This window comes from Diceros bicornis, chromosome 31, assembly GCF_020826845.1.
Source record: "Diceros bicornis minor isolate mBicDic1 chromosome 31, mDicBic1.mat.cur, whole genome shotgun sequence".
Classification (NCBI taxonomy): Eukaryota; Metazoa; Chordata; class Mammalia; order Perissodactyla; family Rhinocerotidae; genus Diceros; species Diceros bicornis.
In genome coordinates this window covers 10,417,313-10,437,318 of record NC_080770.1, presented here as the reverse complement: position 1 = coordinate 10,437,318, position 20,006 = coordinate 10,417,313, and the positions used below count along the sequence as shown (strand labels likewise).

Here is a 20,006-nt window from a genome sequence, read left to right as displayed (position 1 = left end):
AAACTGGTGCAGCCACTATGGAAAATGGTATAGAGATTTCTCAAAAAATTAAAAATAGAAATACCATACAACCCAGCTATCCCACTATTGGGTGTTTATCCAAAGAACTTGAAATTAACAATTCAAAGAGATTTATGCACCCCTCTGTTCATTGCAGCATTATTCACAATAGCCAAGAAGTGGAAGCAACCCAAGTGCCCATTGACTGATGATTAGATAAAGAAGATGTGGTATGTATATACAATGGGTACTACTCAGCCATAAAAAAAGACAAAATCGGGGCCGGCCCCGTGGCTTAGCGGTTAAGTGCGTGCGCTCTGCTACTGGCGGCCTGGGTTCGGATCCCGGGTGTGCACCGATGTTACCGCTTCTCCGGCCATGCTGAGGCCGCGTCCCACATACAGCAACTAGAAGGATGTGCAACTATGACATACAACTATCTACTGGGGCTTTGGGGAGAAAAAAAAAAAAGGAGGAGGATTGGCAATAGATGTTAGCTCAGGGCTCATCTTCCTCACAAAAATTAAAAAAAAAAAAAAGACAAAATTGTCACATTCACAACAACATGGATGGACCTTGAGGGTATTATGTTAAGCGAAATAAGCCAGACAGAGAAAGACAAACACCATATGATTTCATTCGTATGTGGAAGATAAGCTAACACATGGACAAAGAGAACAGATTAGCGATTACCAGAGGGAAAGGGAGTTGGGGGGTGGGCATAAGGGGTGAAGGAGCACATTTGTATGGTAACTGACAAATAATAATGTACAACTGAAATTTCACAATGTTATAAACTATTATGATCTCAATAAAATTTTTTAAAAACCCATAAAACAAACAAAGAAAAACCACAAATAACCTAATTAAAAACTGGGCACAAAGAGGAAATGAACAGACACTTCTCCAAAGAAGGTATACAGATGGCCAATAGGTACATGAAAAGATGTTCAACATCACTAATCATCAGGGAAATGCAAATCAAAACAACACTAAGATATCACCTCACGCCTGTTAGAATGGCTATAATCACCAAGACAAAAAACAACAAGTGTTGGAGAGGATGTGGAGAAACAGGAACCCTCATACACAGCTGGTGGGAATGCAAACTGGTGCAGCCTCTATGGAAAACGGTATGGAGATTCCTCAAAGAATTAAAGATAGAGATGGCCTATGATCCAGCCATCCCACTACTGGGAATCTATCCAACGAACCTGAAATCAACAATCCAAAGAGGCTTATGCACCCCTATGTTCATTGCAGCATTATTCACTATATCCAAGACATGGAAGCAACCCAAGTGTCCCTCGACTGATGATTGGATCAAGAAGATGTGGTATATATATACAATGGAATACTAGTCAGCCATAAAAAAAGACAAAATCGTCCCATTTGCAACAACATGGATGGGCCTGGAGGGTATTATGTTAAGCGAAATAAGCCAGAAAGAGAAAGACAAACACTGTATGATCTCACTCATATGTGGAATATAAACCAACACATGGACAGAGAAAACTGTACTGTGGTTACCAGGGGCAATGGGGGTAGGGGGTGGGCACAAGGGGTGAACAGAGACATGTATATGGTGATGGACAAACAAAAATGTACAACCCAAAAATTTCACAATGTTATAAACTATTAAAGCATCAATTAAAAAAAAAACTGGGCGCAAGATTTGAAGAGAAATTTATCCAAAGAAGATATACAAAGGGCCAATAAGCAGATGAAAAGATGCTCATCAGTCATGAGGGAAATGCAAATCAAAACTACAAGGAGATACCAATTCACACCCATTAGGATGGCTAAAATAAAAAAGAGAGACAATAACAAATTTTGGTGAAGCTGTGGAGAAATCGGAACCCTCATACATTGCTGGTGGGGCTGTAAAATAGTGGAGCCACTTTGGAAAACACTTCCTTGAAATGTTAAACATAGAGTTACCATATGACCCAGCAATTCCACTCCTAGGCACATACCTACCGGAGAGAAATGAAAACATATGTCCACACAAAAATTTGTATGTAAATGTCATAGCAGTATTATTTTAATAGCTAAAAAAGTGGAAACAACTGAAATGTCCACCAACCGATGAATGGATAAACAAAATGTGGTGTATTCATATAATTGACTATTTGGCCGTAAACAGAAATGACACACGGATACATACTACAACATAGATGAAACTTGAAAACATTCTGTTAAATGAAAACAGCCAGACACAAAAGGCCACATATTGTGTGGTTCTATTTACATTAAATGTCCAGGATAGGCAAATTTATTAAGACGGAAAGTAGATTCATGGATGACTACTTCCCCAAGTGGGGAAGCTTGGGTGGAAATGGGGAGTAACTACTAATGCGTATGAGGTTTCTTTTTGGGCTGATGAAAACATTCTAAAATTGATTGTGGTGATGGTTGCACAATTCTTACTAAAAAACATTGAATTGTATACATAAATGGGTAAATTCATTGTATGTGAATTATATCTCAGTAAAACTGTTTAAAAAATAGGTGTGTGGACAGGAAATTGAAAAGGATCGTGAAAAATGAAAATGCCTTCCTTTTGTATTTCCTTTAGTGTGACAGTGGATATATAATAAACACAAACTAGGGGAGAGTGGAGGAGAATCCCTCAGTATTACTGTATTATTATTCTTGTTTTACTAGCAACAATGCAAGCTTCTCCCAGACAGCAGCTAGGGCAATCCCTCTTTTCTCCACCCTTCAGACATTTATTTCCACGTGCCTCAAACACAGGTGGCCTCTGACTCACGTGTGCCCATCCTCAATATCTGAACAAAAGGCAGAAGGAGAAGGAGCAGTTTACAGCTCCAAACTCCCATCATACAGCAGCATATTCTGCAAATCCCTCTGAAGTTGCCCATAGTGGCAGAGCCCTTTTGAGTATGTATGACAGGGGTCAGCTAACTACAGCCAACCCCCCCCAGGCCTGATTTGTAAGGCCCATGAGCTAAGAATGGTTTTTGCATTTTTAAATGGTTACATGGTTATATAAGTACCTTCATAATATCTTTGATTTCATCCTCTGGAACACAAAGCCCAAATTACTATCTAAGTTACTATTTGGTCTCTTAAGTTACTATCATCTGGTATCCTAAGTTACTATCTGGTCTCTTAAGAAAAAAATCTGCTGACCCTCTCTACTCCTTCCTAAACCTCAGCCAGGAGCAGAGCGGAAAGTCTGGACCTGAACAAGCATGAGACTCAGCCCGGGCCCAGCACCTGCCTTCGCTCCCGTCCGGGCTGCGCAGGGCAGCAATGGGCCGCCACCTCCTCCCCGGAGCCTGTGCTAAACTCTCGGGCAGGGGCTGGGCTTGGCGGGAGATGCTCCGAGGCTGCTCAGAGCCCCGCGGCGGGTCGGGTGGCCGTGCGGCGGGGACAGCCCCAGCGCTGGCGCAGGCAGAAGTGCCAGACCAGGGCGGCGCAGCTGAGCAGGGCCAGCGCCGTGCCCACGCCCACGGCTGCGTGGACCAGTGTCTGGGGGCTGGGGGGCACGGCCAGGCGGCCGCAGGGCCCAAAGGCAGGGCCCTCGAGGCCCTCACCACCCGCCTTGGGCACGCTGCTCTCTCCTGCCCCGTTAGCGGCCACCACGCAAACGACATAAGCGCCCCCAGGCTTCAGTCCCTTCAGTTCTGCCCTGCGGACGGTCGAGTTGAGGGGGGGACCCTTCTGGGGTGCCCCGCTGCCTTCCCAAAGCAGCAGCCAGTACTGGTGGACCGGGGAAGAGGGAGCACACCAGTGCACCACCGCGAGGCCGGCCTCGGCCACCACGCGCACTTCGCCCAGGCGTGGCGGGTCGGGCGGCTGGGCCAGGCTGGAGAGGCCGGGGCACAGGCAGGCCGTTGGGCTGGCCCTCTGCAGCTCCTGGCAGGGCACCTGCAGGTGACGGCAGCGGTCGTAGTCACAGGGGACAGCCGGCAAAGATGGCCACAGTGTCTCATCTTCCTCCTCTTCCTCAGAGACTTGAGGGGTGAAGGGCTGCGCTCTGGGAACCAAGGAGAAGCTGACAGCCAGGAGCCACAGAAGGCCGGGAGAGCCCAGCATGGAGTCTGGAAGGGGAGGAAGCAGCTAGGTGAAGGCTGTTTTGTCCCTAGGCCTTCCAGCCCCCCACCCTTAACAAAACTCCTTGGGGCCAGGGAAACAACTGGGGACCAGGAGGAGAATAGGAGAGAGGAGGGAATGAGACAGACACACTCATTTGTCAACCAACTTTTTTTTTTTTTTTTGTGAGGAAGATCAGCCCTGAGCTAACATCCATGCCAATCCTCCTCTTTTTGTTGAGGAAGACCGGCCCTGAGCTAACATCCGTGCCCATCTTCCTCCACTTTATGCGGGACGCTGCCACAGCATGCTCTGAGAAGCAGTGCGTCAGTGCACGCCCCGGATCCGAGCCCAGGCCGCCAGCAGCGGAGCGCGAGCACTTAACCGCTATGCCATGGGGCCTGCCCTGTCAATGGACTTCTGAACAGCCTATGTGCTTGGTTTGCAGCAAAAAAGAGTCAAATATGGTTTGAGGCGAGAGAGACAGATATGTAACCAGCAACGTATGAAGCACTAGTAACAGTTAATGAATAAACACGGTGTGGGAGGCAGAAGAGGAGGAAATAGTTTACTGAGCCTGGGGAAGAAAGGTGGAATAATTGCCAGCTGCCACCCAGAGAAAAGATGGGAGTGAAACAAGGATCAGCCAGCGACACACGCAGAAACCCAGAAACGAGCCTTTAGTGAGAAAGAAGAAGAGATGAACAGAAGGGGGAAGTAAGGAGCCTGGAATCCTCACTCCCCACCTGTCGAAGAAGGCCTCGTCCCGGCCTGTCCCACCTCCCCCCACTCCTCCCTGGCCCGCAGCAGCCCCTCACCAGTGGGTAGGCCTTGATGCAGCGGGAATCTGTGACCAGACGTCGGTGGGTATCAGGCCAAGGGGTCCCCAGGAGCACAGGCTGCGCAGTCAGGTTTCGTCGGTGTCTTGGATTTCAATTCTGTTTTGGCTCGAAGCTTTTATACCCTTCAACCGTGATGTCACCACCTAGCCCCCCCTTCCCCCGTGAATGCCAAGAACAGGGCTGCTCCCTTCAGAGGGCCTGAGTCACGGGGCCAGGGATGGGGGAAGCCACATGCAGCGGTTTCGGCTGGAGGCCGGGATGCCTGGGTTCTGAAACGGGAGTGGAATGTGGAAAGCAGCCAGGAACTGAGAATCCAAAGGCTGAAGTCATGTGAAGGGATGAGGAGGGGAGCAGAAGGGAGGGAGCACCTGGCTGGTATCAGAGAGGAAAACAGCTGTGGACAGCATGGGGCCTGGGCCGCAAAACGCTGTGTCGGTACAAATCATACCACATCCATGGCAGTCATTTCCTGTTTTGTGCCTCCCAACAAACAGAGAAAGGGAGGGGTGCAGAGGCCAGAATGATGTATCCCAGCTCTCCAGACCCGCCCTACACGATCCCCCTCCCCAGGGGGAGATGAGAGTCACATGGAGTAGGCAGGATAGGTTTTCTCTCCTTGTACTTCCTAGGCTTATGAATGGAAACAGCTGTGCCTAAAATAGTCCAGGGGCTGGAGGCCTTCCCCAGCAAGTGGTAGCCCCTGGTAAGACAACCTCCTCCAATCGGTGGTGGGGGATGCCCAGGGAACACAAGGTTTTCATCTTTTTTTTTTGGTGAGGAAGATTGGCCCTGAGCTAACATCTGTTACCAATCTTCCTCCTCTTTTTGCTTGAGGAAGATTGGCCCTGAGCTAACATCCATGCCAGTCTTTCTCTATTTTGTACATGGGACACTGCCACAGTGTGGCTTGACCACCCGTGCATAGGTCTGCACCTGGGATCCGAACCCAGCCCTGGGCTGCAGAAGCGGAGAGCGCAAACTTAACCACTATGCCACCCGGCCGGCCCCTACACAAGGTTTTCAAATGGCCCTGAATCCATTTCAAAGAGTCAGGGAAGCAGGTGACACAAAAATAGTTTATTGGGGGAGTCACAGGAAAGGGGTCAGGTGGGAAAGGGCTGGATGTAGGGACTCTGCCCTGTTCTATTTAGGAACTAGAGCAGGTGGGGCGCTGCCGGAGAGTGCCCACAGAGTGTTCGGAGCTGCCCAGAGTCTCTGGGGCAAGGGCAGCAGCAGGAGCAGGCAGGTTGGCCTCCGTCAGCAGAGCTGCATCTTCCCAGGAGCCTGAACCTGGGCCAGGGGACGGAAAAACAAAATCCCAAATGAGAAATTAGATAACTAGCCCCACCGCGCGATGTGGCCTCCTCCCTACCCACATGCCACCCCCACCCCGCATGGGTACTGGTGCAGAGTGCCCCTCACCATCACTGGCCTCCGGCTCTAGCTCCTCCTCTCCACGCAGGGGCTGCTGATCTGGCTTCTCCCCATCAGACAGCTGGCCCTCTGCAGCCACAGGGGGAATACAGAGGTCAGACTGGAAGAGGCTGGCGGGGAGAGCTAGGAGGAGTCTGAAGGGAGGGAGGGCTGAGGTACCATACCTGCCCCTGCGTGATCTTCAGGGCTCTCACCGTCCTCTGTAATGTCGGACAGCTGGGTTGACTCCTCCTGGCCTTGGGACCCTGTGCCTCCAAAGGGGGTAGAGGACAGGACAGGGCTAGGGTGGCTGTGCCGGGATGGTAGTGCCAACTCCACCTCCTCTAGCCTTTCCTTTGACCCTCAGCTCAGTGATGAGTGCCTTAAGCCTCATACTGGAGATGCAGGAGCTCCTTCTCACTCAGCCCTCAACCATCACCTTTACCTGGCTGATGGGCAGAGATCCTTCGCTGGACTTCCTTTCGGGAACCATCTCTTTTTCGGATGTTTACCTGGGGAGGAGAAACTACTGAGCGGCGAGGACTGACTTCCCTCACCAGTGATCAGGGCCCTTACACCCTGTCCCCAACATGCCCCGGCCCTCTCCACAGTCAAAGAAGGATCACGAAGGGGAGGGGGTCCTTTTCAACCTGCAAAGAGAAGCGGTGTCGGGGCCAGATGCCCCCCCACACCCACTGCATGTAGCTGAAGAGCACGATGACGCTGAGGAAGGTGAAGTTGCTGGCGACACCTATGAAGGCGCAGGTCATCGGGAAGTTGTACAACAGGTACCTGAGGCAGGAAGTAGGGACAGGAAGGGAGTAGCAGTTTCTGGAGAGCACTAGCCTTTTCATTTCCCAGAAATAAATTCTAGGGCAATTCAAATGAATTTGGCTAGAGTCGGCCTCCAGCTCCTCTGCCTCCCGCTGGCTGAGCCAATGATTCAAGACAACAGTTCTCAACTCTGGCTGCACATCAGCCTTCCCTAGGGTGCTTTTAAAAAGTCTGATGACCAGATATGAACCTAACAAATTCTGGTTCAGCTGGTCTGGGGGTGGGGCCCAGGCTTTGGTATTTTTTAAAAGCTCCCCAGAGAACTATATGCTAATGTGCAGCCAGGGTTGAGAACCTGTGGCCTATGTAAAACCTGTTCCCTCTGCTTAGAACCCTCTTCACTTAAGGACCCATGAGAGCTGCTGAGGCCCACTTCAGGGGTTCCTCACCTGAGCCCAGTGAAGTGGGCATGGATGCGGAGATAGGCTCCGTACATCTGGATGCGCTTGCTGTGGATCTCGATAATCGCTCCGGTGGTCGGTACATACTGTGGGGGTGGGGTGGGGTGGTAGCAGTGTCAGGCCAGGATCCTGCTGCTGTCACTCTTACCAGCGCAATCTGAGGCCCGCTTCCAGCTTCTGTTGCTGTACCTCCTGACCGAGCCCAGAGGCTCCTCAGGTAGAATTCTGGGCTTATGGGGAGGGCGGTCTCCTAGTCCTCCTTCACCCCTCTTACCGAGTTCTCTCTGTATTCCGGGTATAGCTCCACCTCCAGGACCTGCTTCTGCTCTGCAAAGCCAAACAGCAGGAGGCTAGAGAAGACCAGCGTGTCAAGTATCTGAAGCAGGTCTGAGCGGTAATGCAGCATCACCTGTCAGGGCCAGGAGGGAGAGGTTGGGGAGCCCTAGGTTCCTACGGCCCAACTCAGCCCTCAATCACCCCTGTGCAGTCTACGAAGGCTGCTGCTTCCTCAGGTTCCCTGCCCTCACTTTCACTTCCTGCCACACCCCCCCATTCCAAATGCTGGAGTGACATCCCTGCCCTGCCCTGCCCTACCACATGTCTCTATTCAGGACAACAAAGGCCCCTCTTCTAAGAAACGTTCCTGTGGTTAAGTCCAACTCTGTCTCTGATCTACCTTTCCCCCAAATAGTTCTAGAATCCAGAACAGACTAAGTCCCAGTGACCATCTGAAACTTTTTCCCCCATGTAGACATTCAGGAATTTGCTTCATGATTTTTTTGTTGGTTCTGTTGACAATTAAGAATGGAGTCTAACATTTATTGAACACCCACTACATGCTATAATAAGCACTTCACATTTCCTCACCGACCCCAAATTAGTCTTGCTATGAGGAGTTACTATTATAACTGTTTATAATACCTTACAACCAAGGGGTTAAGTTAGTTGCCCCTCAGCTAGTCTGTTTCTGGGTGAGGATTTGAGCTCAGGTCTGTCTGGCTTTAAAGAAGCCCCTCTCTTCAGAGCGGCACCAGGCTTTAGATTTTACCCCAAAGGTGGACATGCCCATCAGATATCTGGGGGTGTTTGTCTGGTTTGGTAAACTGACTCCTCTTCCCTATCCTGATGGGTCTGTGACTTCAGATCCAGGACGTTTTTTCTGAAGCCCCACCCAGATAGTCTGACGTCCGTCATCATCGTCCACATCCTCCCAGATGGGCCATGAATACTTACGGAGCGTGAGGAAGTGGAAATGACTCGGCCACCTCTGGTGTAGCATGAAATGGTGACCAAGAACATGCCCAGCTCTTGATTGACACGGGACTCTGGCAGCTCAAGCTCTAAGGTAACGCGGTACGGCTGTCCATACATCAGCACCTGCCCAAGGGAGCCCCATCTCTTCAAAAAATCATATTTCTTAATCGTACTGTCCCTGTTCCACCTCCCCCAACCCCCTCCAAATACTCTGCCTTGACTCCCTTGGTTAGCACAACCTGCCTCTCAATCGCTTTCATCCTGAGAAGGTGCTGCCCCCTTCTGGTAGCTGGGTCCCTCCCACTTTTGATCTCTGGTATCCTGTTGGCTCTTCTGAATCAGACTCGAGTGGCTCTGCTCTGACAAGGGCTGTGTCCCATTTCTCTTCCAAAAGTGAACCGTCATGTTGTCCAGTGGGCCATCTGTGACTCAGGCCTGGCCCCGTGGGGCCATCCCCTCCGGGCCAGCCTGCCTTCACTTATGTTATTAATTAACCAAGTGCCAGAAGGGCTCACCATCTCCCTAGCCAGCTCTCGCACACTGTAGCTCCAGATCATCTTTTTTTTTTTTTCCCCTGTGGGGAAGATCAGGCCTGTGCTAACATCTGCCAATCCTCCTCTTTTTTTGCTGAGGAAGACTGGCCCTGGGCTAACATCCGTGCCCATCTTCCCCCACTTTATATGGGACGCTGCCACAGCATGGTTTGCCAAACAGTGCGTCGGTGCGCACCCAGGATTCGAACCGGCGAACCCTGGGCCACCGCAGAAGAGCACATGCACTTAACTGCTTAGGCCACCGGGCCGGCCCCCAGATCACCTTTATGTCATTCTGGGTCCCTTCCTTATCTTGTTTCTGCTGGTAGAACCCTGAGACTCATAATAGAAAAGCTTCTTTTCTTTTTTTTTTTTGGTGAGGAAGATCAGCCCTGAGCCAATCCTCCTCTTTTTGCTGAGGAAGACTGGCCCTGGGCTAACATCCATGCCCATCTTCCTCCACTTTATATGGGATGCCGCCACAGCATGGCTTAACAAGCGGTGCATCGGTGCGCGCCCGGGACCTGAACTCGGGCCTCCAGCAGCAGAGCACGCGCACTTAACCACTAGGCCATGGGGCCGGCCCCAGAAAGGCTTCTTCACTGGGATTAACCTCAAAAGGTTAAAGATTTGCCACCAGACATACCCTAGTTTTTCTTGATCATTCCTATATTCCTCTAATCCTATATTCAGCATTCTTATCCTGCAGCATGACCCCCTCAGGGTGGTATATAAGAATCACAGGGGTGATGGTAAAGCTTTTGTTTTTAACCAAGGAGGGAATGGAGTAAAAAAAGAAAAGTTGAAAAATATTGCCCTAACCCATAGTGAACCAGCTCTAAAATCTGGATATAGTTATGAGGGTGCTTTGGGCTTTTTATCCCTAGGGTAAAAGGTGGAAAACCACTGATTGAAGACTTTCTTTGTACCAATTCTTATTTTCAGTCTGAATTCTCTCTTGAAAAAAATGGATTCCATGAGATTCCTACCCCCCTGGAGAGGGCAGATGAATCTAAGCCAGTTGCTTCACTGAATTCTTTGAAACATTAAAATAGGTCGTTCTCTGGGTGGGTTGGAGGGAAATGGGGAGTGACTGCTGGCTAATGGGCATGGGTTTCTTTTTGGGGTAATGAAAATGTTCTAAAATTGTGGTGATGGTTGCCCGACTCTGTGAATATACTAAAAATGACTGAGCTGTACATTTTAAATGAGTGCATTGTGTGGTATGTGAATTATATCTCAATAAAGCTGTTTTAGGGCTGGCCCCGTGGCTTAGCGGTTAAGTGCGCGCGCTCCGCTACTGGCGGTCCCGGGTTCAGAACCCAGGCGCGCACCGACGCACTGCTTCTCTGGCCATGTTGAGGCCGCGTCCCACATACAGCAACTAGAAGGATGTGCAACTATGACATACAACTATCTACTGGGGCTTTGGGGAGAAAAAGGAGGAGGATTGGCAATAGATGTTAGCTCAGAGCCGGTCTTCCTCAGCAAAAAGAGGAGGATTAGCACGGATGTTAGCTCAGGGCTGATCTTCCTCACAATAAAAAAAAAAAAAAGAACTAAAGCTGTTTTATATATATGTATATACATATGTATTTATACACACACACACATATATATATATTTTTAAAACTAGTAATTCTGTCTAAATAAATGTCATCTCCTCCAAGGGGATCCACAGAATCTAATACCAGAATCTTGTGAATGACTCCACGCCTTTGTTCACTTGTGTCTGCCTGATGGGCAGATTCTGCCCCCTCCCTCATTCCCACACAGTATTCACCCTTCCTTAAAAGGTCCACTTGGAGCCTCACCATCTCCACAGTCTCACACTGATCTCTCTAAATTCTTCACAAATTCTTCTGAAATGCAGAATCTGCATCTTATACTTGGCTACTTAATGCAATGTATAGATTTCCACCAATCCTGTGAGCTCCTTGAAAGCAGGACCCTATCTTCTACTTCCGGCAAGGTGTTGCACATGGAGTAGACACATTATTTCATCCATCCATCCATCCATCCATCCATCCATCCATCCATCCATCCACTCATTCAAAATGTTCACTGTGGGGCCGGCCCCGTGGCTTGGCGGTTAAGTGCGCGCGCTCCGCTGCTGGCAGCCCAGGTTCGGATCCCGGGCGCGCACCGACGCATTGCTTCTCCGGCCATGCTGAGGCCGCGTCCCACATGCAGCAACTAGAAGGATGTGCACCTATGACATACAACTATCTACTGGGGCTTTGGGGGGAAAATAAATAAATAAATAATCTTAAAAAAAAAAAATGTTCACTGTAAATGAACGAAATGATCAACCTGCTTTAATTATCAGGGACTTGGGCTGGATCTCCCCTCACCCTCCATCTTTCCCTTCCTTCCTCATCTAGCTGCCTCGAACCCAATTGTTTTAGGATCCCTGCATCACCATTATGATCTCTATAATGGGCAGCCACACAACTGTTATGTACCAACCCAGATGCAGATGTACTGTGGCTTTGTTTCTAATCCTCTCTCAGTATATTCCATTTATTATCATTATTATTTGTAGCGACAGAAGCACACTGAACCAATGTCTTCACAGAACACTCTATAATAATCTCCAAGTTCCTTTCCTGAGTAGCAGGACTACAATGACAAATCTGTCTTGCAACGGCCAACGTTCCACACCTCATTACTTTGAAATCTTCCATTTGGGGCCCACTCATCTGACCTGGTAAGTTTTCTTGATAGGGTGTGGCTACCTGGTGGTAAAGTGGAAGATGTCACAGGGTACACAGTCAAATAAGGCCAGTCTGCACACCAATCCCAGGGAACCCGACTCTACAGCTTACATCCCTCCCTTCAGAGTGACCATTTATTCCTATCCTGTGTTTTCTATCTTTAAGTCAGTGTTCTCCCAAGTACCACTTTTGAAAAATAATTTTCAAATTATTTTTAAATTCTTAGTAAGCCTGACCACTGATTACTAATGATGTTGCTCACTGATTAGTAATTATGTTGCTCACTGACAACTCAAAAAACTCTGGTGATCAGAAATGATGTTGATCCTCCAAGGTCCTTTTTTTTTTTTTTTTTTTTTTTTTTGTGAGGCGATCAGCCCTGTGCTAACAACCGCCAATCCTCCTCTTTTTTTGCCGAGGAAGACGGCCCTGGGCTAACATCCGTGCCCATCCTCCTCCACTTTATATGGGACGCCGCCACAGCATGGCTTGCCAAAGCAGTGCGTCAGTGCGCGCCCGGGATCCCAACCAGCGAACCCCGGGGCCGCCGCAGCGGAGCGCGCGCACCCAACCGCTTGCGCCACCGGGCCGGCCCCTCCAAAGTCCTTTTGAAGTGTTCAGGGATCCTACCCTTTTTCAGAGCCTCCACCAGCTTGCCTAATCTACAAGGAGGCATTCCCATTCTGCATTTCTCGGGGTTTCCAGGTTTGTTGAAGTCATACTGGCATCTGGCCAGTCCTCTGGCACAGTACCCTTTATAATGACAGGTTACATATTACATATATTTATCAATAGTTTCATAATTTTACATACAAGCTTTCAAAACTCTTGGGTAGATTCCATCTTAGTCCAATGAAATAGCTGATTTGTTAATTTAGGTTCATTTAGGTCTAAAATAGGCTTTATCTAGTAGATGTGGCCTGGCTGAAACAATTTGAAAAGGAGAACATTACTAACATCTACTGTAGGAAAGAATAATCCACACAATTCATTTAGAATTTAATTTTCTTTAACCTCTCTTTCCTTAAGAGCCTTACTATTAGTCTCTATGACTCAATCCCTGCTCTACAGGTCTTTCCCAAGACTTCTTATTTCAAGTCATCAAAGCTCTAACGAAACCTCTCTTCAGCTCCCATACTCACCCGATCACGTCCACCCTTAGCCAGCGAGACATTGGCAACAGGGAAGGAGCAGAGTAAGGAGGCAGAGGAATCACAGTCGGTCCTAAATGAGAATGGGGATGATACTCTGCTAAGCTATAGAGTCTGCCTTACCTGTCCGCACCCTCGTTGGTCCCCTAAGGCTCCCTCCTGTCCCCCACCCCTTGTCCCAGAACAGGTACCTTTCTCTTTGTTACAGAGAGAGACGGAGAAGAAATGCAGCCAGGAGATTCAAGACACCAGAACATTTCTTTCATTCTCTTCCTGCTACCTCAGCTTACTTCCTCTCATTAGAGCAGACATTCTTTTTTTTATTTTTTGTGAGGAAGATCAGCCCTCAGCTAACATCTGCCAATCCTCCTCTTTTTGCTGAGGAAGACTGGCTCTGGGCTAACATCCAAGCCCATCTTCCTCAACTTTATATGGGACGCCGCCACAGCACGGCTTGACAAGCGGTGCGTGCCCGGGATCTGAACCCGGGCCGCCAGCAGCGGAGCGCGCGCACTTAACCGCCACCGGGCCGGCCCTAGAGCAGATATTCTTAAACGGGAATCTATGGACACTTAGTTGAATGGTTTCAGACTTAAGTGTTTCTAAAACTCACTCGGGGAGCTTGATAAAAATGTAGATTCCCAGGTCCCACCCCCAGATTCTGATTCAGTAGTTCTGATCTGGGGTCTAGCTTGAGAAAACTCCTCCAAAGGGATCCACAGATGGTCTTCAAGAGGCTCATGAACCCCCTCAAATTGTAGGCAAAACTGCATATGGGAGTGTGTGTGCAGCATATGCATGGGCATGTATATACATTTTTATGGCAGGAAGAGCCATAGCTTTCATAAGATCCATGCCTCCTAAAAATTTAAACACCTCTGCCTTAGAAATTACACCTCATGACAAAGGACTCAGGGCAGGAAAAAAAAAAAAAAAAGACTTTGGACTATTGATAATAATGTCCTTATCAGCATCTCTCGACTGGTCCTATAGCCTTTGTTAAGAGAAAGGGAGACAATTTGGTAGGGTCTGTAAAATGGGAAGGAACTGAGGCCCCAGGTAAGAAAGCAGGATTCTGGGAATTTATGTACCCAGTCACCTTGTGTTTCCATAATCACTATTACATGGCAGACTCTTGGGCGTGGGAGAAAGTAATATAAAAGGCAAATTGCTGCTTTCCTAATGTCTCCTCTGCTGAAGGCCACGTTAGTTCCGAGATGACCTAAGGGGTTGGGTTGTCTCAGAAGTCTACAGTGGCCCTGAGAAAGGACTGATCCAACCCAAATAGAACTGACCCTAACAATGACAGTCTAGAACAGGGATTTTTTTTTTCTCTCTTTTTAACCAGATTTCAGTAACCAGAGGTAGAACTAGGACCCTGGAGCCCTACCAGCCCAGACGTGCTCCAGCCTTGGACTGTAAAAGGTAAGAAGTCATACAAGCACACTGGGCTCAAGTTTCCCCCTCTGTAAATGGGAGGGATGAACTGAACAAGCTCGAAGGGTCCTTGCAGCGATTCTCTCACAGGATTCCTCTACTCTGACAGAAGACCTTTCTCACCTGTAATGGAAATGCACTGGGCTGAGGTGGCTGACTGTCGGCATGTACGAATAGTAGAAGGAGCCGTAGAGGAAGACAGACACCCAGAGGAGAAGGAGGATGGTACAGAACAGCACCCCAAACTGCAGCAGCAGCTTGCGGGCACGGCCTGCCAAGCAGTGGCCCACCTCCTGGGCCCATAGTAAGGTAGGTACTGGTGGGTCATTGACCATGGTGGAGAGCGCAGAGGGTCTGGCCCCCAGTTCAGGCCTTGAGTTCCTAGCTGCTCTGCCACCTGGACGCCACCCCTGGCCATGGGATGAAGCAGCTGGTGGTTCCTGGAAAAAAAAAAAAAGAAAAGGGAAAAGAATGGCTCCTTTCCTGGGGGAAGGTAGGGACAAAAAGGAGTTACTGGACTGGCTTTGAAGAACCAGAGATAACAGGACGTAGCAAAGTCTTTGTTTCATATGGCCTTTCTCCGAATGACTGTTTCTCAGCCAATTATCCCTTCCTTTCCTCCACTGGGCTCTCTTCGCCCCCAGCGCCAGAGCTCCTCAGGTGAACTCGTCCTCCAGCAACCTGATTCTGGGACAGGCCACCTTGACACTCATTGATAGCAATATATAACATACAGAGGATGAGCACGCTGAAATTCTTACAAGGCGCTTTTACACACAAGGTGACAGTGAATCCACACTGCAAGGTGGCTGCACGGAGAGAATGCACCGCTTGCCTAAGGTCGCACGGCCCGACTCAAAGCCAGCAGCCTAAGCGCAGTCACAATTGCCTCCCCAGCTTCTCCCCTCCGCCTCGTGCTGCGCTGGCTCCCCGACGGGGAGGGCGTCCCGCAGCCAATGGCCGCTCCTGGCCAGCCCACTCCGGATCGGCGGTGGGCGCGGCGCCCGGACCCCCAGCTAACCACGCCACCATGGAAAGCAGCCCGCCGCCGCCGGAGCTCGGCACACTCACCAGCCTGGAGCGCTGCCGGAGCAGCTGAGAGAGGGAACTTCCGACTCCCCGGGGCGCCCCGCCCACTCCCGCCGGCCGCCGTGGGGGCGGGGCCTCTCCCAGGGGCGGGGCCCGGTGCAGGGGGCGGGGCCTGTCCGGGCTGCGGGGTTCCCACGTCCGCGCGCTTCGCGCTGTCCATTTCTGCGGTTCGTTACCTTCCGGTTACCGTGACCAAAGAGGACAGGCGCCTCCCTCCAGGCCCCGTGATAAGTCCCAGAGCATCTATGAGTCACCACCATCCCCTCAGCCCGCCACTCGAGGCCGCAATCACAGCCCTCCGCCCACACTGTCACCACCGGCCATTTAACCCCCGGAAAAGGGGAGAGAGGCGGGCATCAGCCAGCGCTGGTTTTTATCGGCCACGGCTCCTTGGACCTGCAGGCGTGCAGCGCAGAGAGCGTTCGCTCAGAGAACGCTGCAGTCTGTGGGACCCTGTGCATCTTGCGCGTTCCACGGCGCGCTGGCTGTCCCCTATTCACAAGAGTGGTAGCATTTCACCTTCGTGTTCTATCTCCATCTTTTACGATGCGTGACCGACCTCCTCTGACCCCAACTAGACTCTCGCTCAGAGTCCCCACAGCGCATTATCGTGGCAGACGGCACCTCCTATATTTAATGTCTATTCACCCCCAATAAGATCCCTCAGAGGGTAAGGTCAGTGTTGTGTACATTTTGCATTCCTCGCAGCACCAAGTACAACACTGCAAGCGTGGGAGATACTCTCAAACCAATACCCCCACCTCCACCCAGGAATCCCACCTATTTCCAGGAACACCTACTGACTGTCCCCACAATGCCCCCTACCTCTTCTTTGTCCGATTCTTTGATCTGGTCTCTGCACGCCTCTTTTCCCCCAGCTTCTCCTTTTTCTCTTTGGTCTGCCATTTCTTTAGATAGCTTCTTGACGTACCTCGCTGCCCCTGGATCCTCCAACGAGTCACTTGTGGCTAGAACATAAAGTGGTGATCTAGAAGCTGATACCTGTGGCTCATCACATTTTCCTGGATATGGGGAATGGAGGGTCCCTGGGAGAGAAATGAAGATTCAAGTGGTAAATGCTGTGTCAGAGTAGGAGGGGGTGGGGTGACTGCCCAGCTGATGTCAGATTTTCAAATGAGCAGGGTCCCCCACAGCCAGTACAGACTCCACTGCAGGGGCTGTCATGGGTCCAGACCACGTCATTTGAGGGGGGAGTCTGCCTGGGCCTCAGCTCCTTCCAGCTTCTTTCGGGAGGGCTCTAGCCCAGACTCAGGATGCCTGCAATGGGGAGGGGCAGGTGGTGAGACAGTAACAGTGGGGGTGAGCACAGGGGCTGCAGGCAGCAGCCAGGCTCCCCCACTGGCCAGGCAGTTGGTATGCTCCAGGATGTTAGCAGCTCCTTCCAGCATCCTGCATCCTTCAGGTACCAGCCATCTGGGCAGTGCTTGAGCTGCAGAAACTGGGACCAGCCCTCCACAGACCTCTGACCTGACCCTCTCCAGTACCCTTCTCTGTATTAGCTGCTTCCGCTGCTGCATCAGATAGTTTCAGCTGTAACTCCCTGCAAGGTGGGGCACCCATCTCAAGCAGGTTTTGGTGCACCCCACTGACGCTACTCCCCAGGGCTGCCGCTGCCTGTGGCCTCAGGTGAGTAGGGAGCATCCTGCTTTTCTCCCATTGGGGCTCAAGGGGGCAGGAGGGGGTTATGTGCCCTCCTCATTAGGGTGGGGCTTTTTCTGGTTGAGGCTTTCAGAGCTGGGAACACATGGCTTGAAGGGCTGAAAAGCCTTAGGTCTTTCATATATGTAATGATCTGTGGCCCAGGCCATGTGGGAGTTTGGGGAACATCTCATCCCACCCTCTCCATTTCCTCAGCTGAGGAAGACAGGGATGGGCAAGGCCACTGGTGGATGAGGATAAGAGCGGAACAAAACATGGGGGCACATGACCCCAGACTTGCAAAGGTTGGTAAGGAGTGAGCATGGAGGGGGGCCTTCAGCTGAGATTGTGCAGGTCCCCTATCATGCTCTCAGCTGTACCTCTCTTTTCTCCAGGATGAAAGGGGAGACCCCTGTGAACAGCACTATGAGTATTGGGCAAGCCCGCAAGATGGTGGAACAGCTTAAGATTGAAGCCAGCTTGTGCCGGATAAAGGTGGGTGGAACCCTGGAACCCATTAGTTGGCCAGGTTGTGCTGTAGGTTCCCAAACCTCAGGATAAGAGATGCTTTCTTTCCTTGACTCCCTGAGATCAGGCCCTGTAAGCAGAGCTGTCCTCAGTCTTCTATGGGGGATGAGGGAAAAGAAGATTGTCTTAAGGAGCCCTAGAGACGGCAAAAGATAACCCATTTGGGGAGGGAGGCTGCAGTCCCTTTCAGGGGTTCTGGCTAACAGTTCCCCTCCTGGCTGTGCCCCAGGTGTCCAAGGCAGCCGCAGACCTGATGACTTACTGTGATGCCCATGCCTGTGAGGATCCTCTCATCACCCCTGTGCCCACTTCGGAGAACCCTTTCCGGGAGAAGAAGTTCTTCTGTGCCCTCCTCTGAGCTGCCCTGTTCTTCCTCACAACGCATCATCTTTCCCTCTCCTGGGCCCTTTCTTAGGTCAGTAACTGTCGTGAGCCCCTAAGGGTTCCTGCATCACATTCCTAGCCCTTGTCCAACCCTGTAAGGTTATCTGAAGCACAAGGCCCTCCCTCACCTGTCTGTTGACCCCATTTCCTCACCCACTGTGGCCGACGTGACTCGGGGCACCCTTTGCTCCACCCACAGAAGGGCCGTCAGACTCTGCCAGCGTCCTGCCCCCTTCCCTCTGTGACCTGCTCAGACAATGGAGAGAGGGATGGGCCGGGGGCTTGCTCTCAGTCTCACCTGGAGCTATTGGGAGGGTAAAGCCATTTGAAGAATAAAGTCATCCAGACTCTCAGAGGACAGCTCCTGTGTTAGCGTTCTTTGGGGAGAGGATCATAGTCAATGGATTTAGGGGTGGGTGCGGCAGGTGAAAGGCCAGCCATACCCAGGGAACAGGGCCAGTCAAAGCAGGTTAGACATTGTCTAGGATCGGAGATCGGCGGGGCTGGGGGATGGCGGGCGCGAGAGACCGTCTGAAGTGGAAGAACTAAGTTACAACAGACCCTCAGAGCCTGCGGAGAGCATTCACGCACACACACAAGAGGGCGATGAAGTGAAAATGAAAACAGACCGAACAAGTTGGACGTAGGGAGGGATTCCGGAGGGGAGCCGCAGACAGGAGGAACCCAGTAACGGAGGGGAGGAGCTCGGCTCCAGTTCCTGGGAAGGGGCCGGTTTCACTTCTAAGATGGCCGCGCCCAGGGCGGGTCCCGTCCAAGATGGCCGCCGCCATGGGACCGCGCCAATATGGCGGCCCCACGTCACTGCGTTTCCCGTACAGGGCTTCTCCGACAGCCCCATCCTTAAAATGGCGGGCCCAGGCATCCACAGTTCTCAATATGGTCTCTCCCGTGCTCGTCTGGTCTCAAAATGGCTGCCCCTGTCCTCGCCAACTTGATACCCACTCCTACCCACCCCGGAATTGGAAAGTCGACGTCCCCCGATCCAGGTGAAGGCACACGGGCGGCTCGAGCCCAGGATCACGGGACAAGGGGACCCCAGCAAGCACCGCGTAGCAGGCGCTGGTCGCGTGCATCTTGCGAGGGTATGTAGGTTTCTACAGCTTGCTAAGTAGAGGCTCCCTTTGGAGCGGAAACAGAAGTGTGCGGTCAGTGCCCGGCGCCGTTCGCCTCGGGGCGCCGTTCCTTCATCGCCTCCTGGTTTCCCTAGGAATTGGATAAACCCGAAATTGTTCAATTTCGGTTTCCTGGTAGAACTGGGGCTTGCTGTGCTCCCATTTCCCCCTCAGGCTCATTCTGTCATATCCGCCAGAAGCAATGTCCCCGCCCCTGGTGTGCCTGCCACCCCTCATAGTGGTCCAGCATGCTGCCTGGCCAGAGGCCAAACCTAGGTTTAATGTCTCATGAACGCCTCCCAGATTCAAACTTGGTGGTTCATAAACCCCAGAATGCCTTCCCAAATGCCTTTTCCTTCCAAGGTGAACATACGAAGATGGAACCAGGAATAAGGCAAAGATGCGAGTCCCAGGATGTCTCCTCAGGGATTGTCAAGATCCCCCCAAACTCAGGATACATCCCTCTCGGGGGGAGCCTAGGCCAGGTCATGTTTTGTGCCTGGATACCCTTGGTGGGGCGGGGTTGCCCTGCAGTAGTAGGGGGGTGACCTGTATTAGGGATAGCCCAT

At 51.1% G+C, this 20,006-nt stretch overlaps 3 protein-coding genes across 7 annotated transcripts; 1 reads left to right on the top strand and 2 right to left on the bottom strand.

The window, feature by feature from the left end:
* Positions 1–1,675: 1,675 nt before the first annotated feature.
* Positions 1,676–5,639, bottom strand: LRRN4CL (LRRN4 C-terminal like). Its single transcript, XM_058526648.1, has 2 exons — positions 4,881–5,639; positions 1,676–4,070 (listed from the first exon to the last, which is right to left on the bottom strand). Exon 2 carries the CDS (start codon positions 4,063–4,065, stop codon positions 3,361–3,363), a length of 705 nt encoding a protein of 234 aa, XP_058382631.1. The 5' UTR covers positions 4,066–4,070; positions 4,881–5,639; the 3' UTR covers positions 1,676–3,360.
* A 322-nt stretch (positions 5,640–5,961) lies between these two features.
* On the bottom strand, positions 5,962–19,016 carry BSCL2 (BSCL2 lipid droplet biogenesis associated, seipin). Of its 4 annotated transcripts, none has more exons than XM_058526636.1 (12): positions 18,934–19,016; positions 16,559–16,779; positions 14,768–15,084; positions 13,199–13,280; positions 8,786–8,929; positions 7,827–7,961; positions 7,541–7,638; positions 6,968–7,109; positions 6,763–6,829; positions 6,503–6,583; positions 6,327–6,407; positions 5,962–6,194 (listed from the first exon to the last, which is right to left on the bottom strand). In XM_058526636.1, the coding sequence occupies exons 2-12, from the start codon at positions 16,637–16,639 to the stop codon at positions 6,052–6,054; spliced, it is 1,371 nt and encodes a 456-aa protein (XP_058382619.1). In that variant the 5' UTR covers positions 16,640–16,779; positions 18,934–19,016; the 3' UTR covers positions 5,962–6,051. The 4 variants fall into 4 exon arrangements, with proteins under 4 accessions (XP_058382619.1, XP_058382618.1, XP_058382617.1 ...); XM_058526635.1 differs by having other exon boundaries at positions 6,503–6,589; positions 18,934–19,015; XM_058526634.1 differs by lacking the exon at positions 18,934–19,016 and having other exon boundaries at positions 6,503–6,589; positions 16,665–16,707.
* On the top strand, positions 17,199–18,664 carry GNG3 (G protein subunit gamma 3). 2 transcript variants are annotated; one of them, XM_058526658.1, is made up of 3 exons: positions 17,199–17,380; positions 17,788–17,887; positions 18,150–18,664. In XM_058526658.1, the coding sequence occupies exons 2-3, from the start codon at positions 17,789–17,791 to the stop codon at positions 18,276–18,278; spliced, it is 228 nt and encodes a 75-aa protein (XP_058382641.1). In that variant the 5' UTR covers positions 17,199–17,380; position 17,788; the 3' UTR covers positions 18,279–18,664. The 2 variants fall into 2 exon arrangements, with proteins under 2 accessions (XP_058382641.1, XP_058382640.1); XM_058526657.1 differs by lacking the exon at positions 17,199–17,380 and adding an exon at positions 17,491–17,697.
* Positions 19,017–20,006: the final 990 nt, after the last annotated feature.